At 49.2% G+C, this 7969-nt stretch overlaps 1 protein-coding gene across 1 annotated transcript; it reads right to left on the bottom strand.

Moving 5' to 3' along the window:
• Positions 1-968: 968 nt before the first annotated feature.
• Positions 969-7553, bottom strand: LOC120872467 (C-X-C motif chemokine 17). The gene is made up of 4 exons (XM_040252855.1): positions 7258-7553; positions 3455-3535; positions 2412-2510; positions 969-1391 (listed from the first exon to the last, which is right to left on the bottom strand). The coding sequence occupies exons 1-4, from the start codon at positions 7334-7336 to the stop codon at positions 1294-1296; spliced, it is 357 nt and encodes a 118-aa protein (XP_040108789.1). The 5' UTR covers positions 7337-7553; the 3' UTR covers positions 969-1293.
• Between the last annotated feature and the right edge of the window lie 416 nt (positions 7554-7969).

The following is a 7969-nucleotide window of genomic DNA, read 5'->3' as shown; positions in this document are numbered from 1 at the left end:
TGTTAAAAAAGAAAAAAAGATATCTTCCCATTTTTACAGCTGGAAAGCCCTTTTCAGTGGCATTTGAGATCTCCCACACTGTCTCTCCCAGGTGGCTCAGTGGTAAAGAATCTACCTGCACTGCAGGAGACACAGGAGATGCTGGCTCAATTCCCCGCGTCGGGAAGATCCCCTGGAGGAGGGCATGGCAATCCACTCCTGTGTTCTTGCCTGGAGAATCCCATGGACAGTGGAGCCCAGCAGGTTATAGTCTGCTGCTACTGCTAAGTCACTTCAGTCGTGTCCGACTCTGTGCGACCCCATAGATGGCAGCCCACCAGGCTCCCCCGTCCCTGGGATTCTCCAGGCAAGAACACTGGAGTGGGTTGCCATTTCCTTCTCCAATGCATGAAATTGAAAAGTGAAAGCGAAGTCGCCCAGTCATGTCTGACTCTTAGCGACCCCATGGACTGCAGCCTACCAGGCTCCTCCGTCCATGGGATTTTCCAGGCAAAAGTACTGGAGTGGGGTGCCATTGCCTATAATGTTGCAAAGAGTCCGTCGTGACTGAGTGAGCAAGCACTCTCCTTGAGCCCTGCCTCTGCACGTATGTCTGCTGTGGTTGCCTGGAAACTCACAGAATCCGGTGACCATTCGTGATGATGATGGTGGTGACAATCATAAATACTGGGGAGGCATTTTATGTGCTAGGAAATGGTGCCAGGTTCTTTTTAAACTTGTATTATCATTAGTAAGACAATGTCTGATCCATTGCTTTCACTGCTTTCTTTGCCCTACCTAGCTCTTACCTCAGGAAGTTTTGTTGGATGAGTAAAAGAGTAAAAATTTGGGCAGCGGAGAGAGACTGAAGGTGGTGGTGGATAGAGGTGTGTATATAATCTGGGAACTGTTTGGAATGAACAGGGTAAAGTGGGTCGTCTGGATTGAATGTGCATTTCGAGACCCCATTTGAAAATGATTTTGATCTATTACATTTAAATATATTTATTGATTTTGTTTGCTGTTTTCCTGCTTGTGTTTACAGTCGGGGAGGACCAGCTAGGTACTCAGAGATTCTTGGTTTCTTTCAGGTAAGTAAGCTTAAGGCTGTGTGAAGGGGCAGACCCAGGAAAAGACTGACAAGTGAAGAAGGCACTGGAGGGGGCAATCATCTCAGGGGAAATGCTTTTGGGATGATTTAGGGAGTGGGGACAGGAATGGGGGAACGCGAGATGGGAGAGGAGCGTCTTCTAGGTGCACTCACGGCTTTGTTGACTGAGAATGTTTCATCGGGAGGGTGGGGTCTCAGAGCACCTATAAGGGCAGAGCAATGCTTTCTAGCAGACATCGTGTGAGAAATTGCTGGCAGGCTCTGGAGGGCTTGTTTGACTTCCTGTGATGTCTTTGGTGTCCTAGGGTGAAGAGGAAAGGGAGACACTGCAGTTAAACATTCTTAGAATTTAATTTTTTATGAGAGCTTTTAAAATGTTACAAGGGAGACTCATCCCATGGGGGAAAACTTAAATGAAAAATATCTACAGTAAGGAGATAAAGGATGCCCCAACCCCTGCTTCCACTCCTGATTCTGGTGAGCAAACTGTTGTTACTAGTTTGCGGCATAGTTTTCCATACCTTTTGTATATAAACGTAATTGCTGTTGTTGTTTAGCTGCTAAGTGGCGTCTCTTTGCCACCGCATAGCCCGCCAGACTCCTCTATCTGTGGGATTTCCCAGGCAAGAATGCTGGAGTGAGTCACCATTTCTTTCTCCAGGGATCATCCCATTCTTGATCATGTAATATCATAATAATGCCACAATATCCATCAGTTTAACACTTGCCAGTATATTTTTACATGACATTTAATTATACCTCGACTAGGGAGGAATCTCACTGTTTGACACCAACACCGGCATCATCATCAGAGACCAGTGACCAGCTTGCCAACAGCCCCATCTCCCTCCCCTTGATAAGCAATGGTGTTCTATCGTCAGAGGCTTTGGCGAGCCGTCTCTAGTATCAGTGGAATTGTGTTTTGCTTTTCCTGCTCTTCCTGTTTCCCCACACGTTGACCTTGAGTGGGATGAGCTGAGATGCATGCTAATCCTGACCTTCATCTCATCTCTCTTGTCTCTTAACCCCTGCTTCATCCCTAGCTGGAGGTTCCTGGTGGCTCAGACGGTAAAGAATCCACCTGCAGTACAGGAGACCCAGGTTTGATCCCTGGGTCAACAAGAATCCCTGGAGAAGGAAATGACAACCCACTCCAGGATTCTTGCCTGGAAAGTCCCAAGAACAGAGAAGCCTAGAGGGCTACAGTCCGTGGGGCCGAGAAGAGTCAGACATGACTAAGTGACTGACACTTTCATTCTCATCCCTAGTTGATTCCACAGAGCGACTCTGGTTTAAGGAGGGTCATTCTTTGACAACTTACTGGTTTTCTTCATCCTGCCCTTGAAACGATCACAGGGACACGGCTTCTTTGTCAGCCTGGGAGCTGCGATGGGTGTTCTAGGGCCCCTCAGGAACCAATCTGAAATAAGGGGGTTGCTGCTTAGGAAGGTTCATATGTTTGAGGGCCAGGACTTGACTTGCCATCTCGCTTGCCCCTCAGTTGTTTTTCATACTGCAGTGGGAAAGGGTCAACACAGAACAGTCATATGACCACCAGAGTCTCTGAGTTGTTTTGCTGACCTATACGGACAAGAATGGGCTTCCCTGATAGCTCAGTTGGTAAAGAATCCACCTGCAATTCAGGAGACCCTGGTTCAATTCCTGGGTCGGGAAGATCCGCTGGAGAAGGGAAAGGCTACCCACTCCAGTATTCTGGCCTGGGGAATTCTCTGGACTGTACAGTCCATGGAATCGCAAAGAGCCAGACACGACTGAGCATGTTTCACTTTCAAGGGCAAGAATTTGGTGGCAGGTTTGGAGGAAGCATCACAGTGTCATTAAGGAGACCAAAAAAAATGAGCAATGAGTGGGAGGGAGGTTCGAGAGGGAGGGGACATATTTATACATAGGCCTGATACACGTTTTTGTGTGGCGGAAACACAACACAGTATTGTAAAGCAATGATTCTCCAATTAAACATAAATTTTAAAAATGAGGAATAAGGGGTGACTGCCTTTCAGTGGCTGCTTTACTTCGACTAAGCCATTTTTCCTCTCTGTTTCAGTCTTGCCTGTGAGTAAAATTAGGCTGAGGATGGGGTCCAGGAAGGTCTTGGAAGGAAGCCCTGGGTTGTCGGGGAAAAGGGTAAGGGAGAGGGGGCCAGCCAGCCCTTCTGCCAGCTCCCCTGGACCCTGGAGGAGTCTGGCTCTTACATGAGACTCAGAAAGAAATGAGTGGCGGGCTGGAGGAGAGGGCAGGGGGCGAGGGCAGCTCAGGTAATATCTGCTTTGCTCTCAGAGCGATTCAGGGGAGCAAGTGGGGATCTCGATGGTGCACTCTCGTTGTCAATATTGTGTTACTGACCTCGGCACTCACATTCTTGGCCTCCTTCTTGGAGCCACCTCCCAGAAGCCTGGCGTTGGTCCCTCTGGCCTCTGGCAACCCCTGTAGGAAGGAAACTGGTCACTTCCAGGCACTGGAAAGGGAAGGCGCCAAGAGACTTGGTTCCTGATCACTGTGCCTCTGGGTCAGTGCAGCTCCATTGCTCTTCCTTTTTACTCATGGATCTAGGGTACTTCAAGAGAGGAGTATTTTCAATGGATAAGGAATTGAAGTGTAAAATCTGGCCTAGAGAAAAGCTTAGCTGTAGGTAGGCAGAGAAAGAACAGCTTCTGGATAGAAGAGAGGACAGAAGGTCAGGGTGTTAATCAAGACGTGCCAACCTCCCCATTAAGGTCCCTGCCCTGCATGCATTATAATCCTCCTGACTCAAGAAATAAGAGCAAAGAGCAGATTATTCCATAAACCAGTCAGGAACTTCACCTGACCTCTGCGTTTGCTTGTATTTGAATCCATAGTCCCAGTTCAACTATTAGTATAAGAGGCTGGTATTTACCTTTGCCCCTCTGGAACAAATCCATTTCTCCTTTTGTCTGTATTCAGGTCTTGTTACCTGATGCTCTCTTATTTCCGTTTTGTGTTTCTTGATATCATTACCAAGCTGTTGTTATAGCACTGCACTAATTAAGTGAATCACCATCTCTTTTATTTTGAGGTGAGAAAACTGAGGCCCAGAGAGAGCTGATGCAATGCCCAAGTTCACAGAGTTAATGGTGAGTCATCTGGAGCTAAAACCTAGGTCCAAGGCTCTTAGCCTATTATTCTCTCTTCGAACCTACATGACCTAATGTCGTGGGAGCTATTTATCATAAGTAATTTTATAATTAATAGGGCATCTTATAAGGAATTACTCTGTTATTGTAAGTAATTTATTTCTTAACATTGTCATTACTTCTCATTTATTTATTTCTCCCCACTTCCCCATGAAAAGCGTATTAAGCAGGTGTGTGGTTATTTTAAGAGATAAAGCAAGATCAAATTTTATTTGGAGATTTCTGGGCAGGAGGATTGTGTAGTGTTATTTCTGCTCACCAGGCTTGGTCCAACATTGCAACTACCCTTGCCTGGGAAATGGGAATTGAGCCTGTAATTGCACCCCCCGCTGGCCCCAGGGAGCTTTCCCCATCTCACTGCCCTTGTGCCTTTGTAGCTACTTGAGAATGAAATTTTACTCACTCGATTTATTGAACACTTAACTAGGTTCACATTATCCATCATTTACTCTTCGCAACAGTTGTACATTGTAAGTGGTATTTTACTCATTTTAAAATGAAGCTTAAAAAAGTTAAGCTTCTTGTCCAGGGTTCCAAGAGGCTTCCCCGGGTGGTGCAGTGGTCAAAGAATCCACCAGCCATGCAGGAGACGCGGGTTTGATCCCTGAGTGCGGAAGATCCCCTGGAGAAGGAAGGAAATGGCAATCCACTCCAGTATTCTTGCCTGGAGAATCCCATGGACAGAGGAACCTGATGGGCTGTAGTCCATGGGGTCGCAAACAGTCGGACATGACTGAACGCGCGCACACACACACACACACCCCGGGGTTACAAAGTGAGTGATGGAGCCAAGATTTGGATCACGGTCGATCCCCTGAATTCAAGTCTGAGTCTAAAGGTCTGGGTGAGTCTAAATGTGTCACGGTGTTTGAGAATTATTGGTAAAACAGGGGCTCCCCTGAGGAGTGGGTCCCCCTCCAGGGGATGTTTGGCCACGTCTGGAGATATTTTTGGCTGTATTAATGGGGTGGGAGTGGGAAGAGGCCGCTGTTGGCTTCTAGAGGGTAGAGGCCACTTGGATGTTGCTAAACAGGTTAGGAAGAACAGAACAGGGCACCCTGCCCCCCTTGCAAGAAGAATTATTAATCTCTAATGTCAACAGAGCTGCTATGAAACCAAGGTGTCCCGTCTCCTAAGGGGAACATTTTGAACTTAGAAACCTGAGGATTTATTCTTCCACTTAGATATATTTACTGAACACTTTGCCGGGTCACGAGAGGGACATGGAAACAAGACACCAGGCTGTGCCAGTGGCGAGGTTACAGCGCAGAAGGGCAGCGGTTGGGGTAGGAGACGCACCGACACTCAACTCAAGGTGGAACGCGGACCGTGCAGAGAGTCCAGTCGGGGCCGAGCTTGTGCAGGGGAGGGAGGGCTCATGTCTGCCTCTGGGTTGCATCAGGGCAGCTGTGCAAGTGGAGCTGAGCTGGTGGGAAGACACAAGAGCAGCTGGGGAGCAGCCGAGGTTCCGAGATTCCGGCTGAGAGGAACACGGGCCTCTGTTAGCGCGGGGTGCGGGAGGATGGCCGGGAAAGGCGGCTGTGACTGGAGCTTGGAGTCCAGGCTGAGGTCTCCAGCCTGGGGGCCCGTCACAGTGGTGGAAAAGACTTCCCTCCCAGAATGCTGGTCTAGGGCCTCCCCCGCCGGGCCATGGGACCCAGCGGCTTCCACAGAACTCTATATGAGAGAAGATGCTGGAAATGGGTGCAGGAGGGTAGACTCCTGATTTTAGGACCCACCCGATGCTGAGTATGTAACAAAGCTGCTTCACTTCAAAGTAGCGCTTGGGGAGATGGTCACTTAGAGTGGGAACATAGGTGGGGAGGGGGGTCCCTTCTGCACAGTTGTTCTGCTAAGGGCTGGGCCACTCTGGCTGTAGGGAACAGTGGGGTGGATTCGGAGCTCCTAACCCAGGATCTGCTTCCTAAAGGTGAGCTGTTCAAACAGGGCCTGTGTGCAGTCTTGCCCCCCTAGGCCACAGGTGTGAGGCCTTGTACCAAGAACACAGAAGCAGAGCTGAGAACCAAGGTCACCTCCAAAGTTGACTGAGCCCCTTTGCAACTGTTGCCTTGAGAGTCCCATGGACAGAGGAACCTGGCGGGCTACAGTCCATAGGTCACAAAGAGTCAGACGTGGCTGAAGTGACGTGACACACACACACGTAACCATTGCCAAAAGCCCATGATCATCACTAATAGACTTCCTGACTCCAAATTAGTCAAAGATGCCCACTCCAGTAAACACTCTATAAAGCCCCAACCAGTCCCCTAATGCCAGCCTTCCAGCAGGAATTGTCTTTGTCTCGAGGCTATAAAAATTGGCTATTAACCCACGAACACTGTCGACTCTCCCTGGCCTGTCAGGAGTTGTCGGCCCGCTGTGCCTGCAGGGCCCACGTTATCTCTGCTCTTTGTTCTTAATAAGCTCACTCCCTTCTGTAATGCTCTGTGTCTGGAAATTCTTTTCCAACCGGCTCTCGGATTGCCTCAACAGCTCGGTGTGGTCACAGCTTCAAACACGGGTACTACCTGGTGATGTGATTTTCTGGTTTATCACCTTACCATGAAATAGCATTAAGGATTATTGGAGCATGTCTGGTATACTAGGAAGAATATAATCGAGGATGACTGACTGACTGGACGCACACTTGCCTTCAATGCCCTCTCTGCACGGCCTCCAGGCTCAGCCCCCAGGACACTCAATATCCCCGAACAGGGACTCAGGGAGAGGCAAGGTCCTCTCCCGCCAGCTACCCTGGCAGACACTCCGTACACACGGGCTCCTTTAACTTCACAACACTCTTAGGATTTACGTTCAGTTCATTCCTTTTTTGCAAATGAAGAAACAGCCACCCAGACAGGCTAACTCACTGCTAATCCCTGTAGCCTGCAGGGGCTACATTTTACCGGGTGTGCGGTCATGCTTTTTTCTGTTTTGCCACGTTTCTCCCCCCTTTTTATCTTTCATAGAAAATGGACTTTTTTTTTTTTTTACCTGTGTGTGAGCTGCTGGAGACCACGGACATCAGCATTAGTGGCAGCAACAGGAGGAGGGAAGAGATTAGAACCTTCATTTCACCTGTCAGTGCTGCTGTGCGTCCACTCTTCAGCAGCTCCCAGTGAGAGGGTCCCCACTTCTCCTGGCAGCTCAGGCCGTGCGTGGAATGTGGCTTGAGTTGGGGGGTGGATCTGCACTTTACTCCCAGGCCAGCATTCCCATTAGAGGGCGGGAAGGGCCAAGTGGCGCTGGCCTTGTTAGGTAACAGGTTGGACCATGTGTTTTATGGGAATCTGGGAGGCAAACTGGCCAAACAAATGAAGCCTTTGTAGGAACACAAGAGGGTGACTGGTAACCTGGCCGCTGTACTCGTCCCCTCCCTCCCTCCCGCCTCCCCAGCCCTCAATGTGCTATGATTTCTTCTTTGGGCTTGTTTGAATTTCCTTATACATTTGAGTGACGTTTTCTAGCTCAGTGTCTGGCAGGAAAAGTGAGGTTAAGGGTTAGCAAAGAGTGTGACACGGCCTGTCTCCCCTCTGTCTTCCCCACTCCCAGCCTCAGCACAGTATCAGATGTTGCCGTGTCCCCCACTGTGGACAGCGTCCTCCAATTCTGTGGCTGTGTAGGGAGGGAAGCAAAGAGGATGGAGGAGAGGCTCTTCTCCCTTGCCGGAACACTGCCCTGGACCACTGGGTCAAAGCAGGCCTCC

Source organism: Oryx dammah, unplaced genomic scaffold (assembly GCF_014754425.2).
Source record: "Oryx dammah isolate SB20612 unplaced genomic scaffold, SCBI_Odam_1.1 HiC_scaffold_13, whole genome shotgun sequence".
NCBI lineage: Eukaryota > Metazoa > Chordata > Mammalia > Artiodactyla > Bovidae > Oryx > Oryx dammah.
The sequence above is the reverse complement of the archived record's forward strand: the minus strand, read 5'-3'. Positions and strand labels throughout refer to the sequence as shown.

Bases quoted from the DNA above. Each gene is read 5' to 3' on its own strand.
- LOC120872467 (XM_040252855.1), bottom strand. From the start codon at position 7,336: ATGAAGGTTCTAATCTCTTCCCTCCTCCTGTTGCTGCCACTAATGCTG. The intron at 2,511-3,454 runs GTCAGTAACACA...CCCTTATTTCAG, and splicing joins CCAAGAATGTGAGTGCCGAG to ATTGGTTCCTGAGGGGCCCT. The intron at 1,392-2,411 runs GTAAGTTGTCAA...TCTTCACCCTAG, and splicing joins GGGCAGGATGAAGAAAACCA to GACACCAAAGACATCACAGG.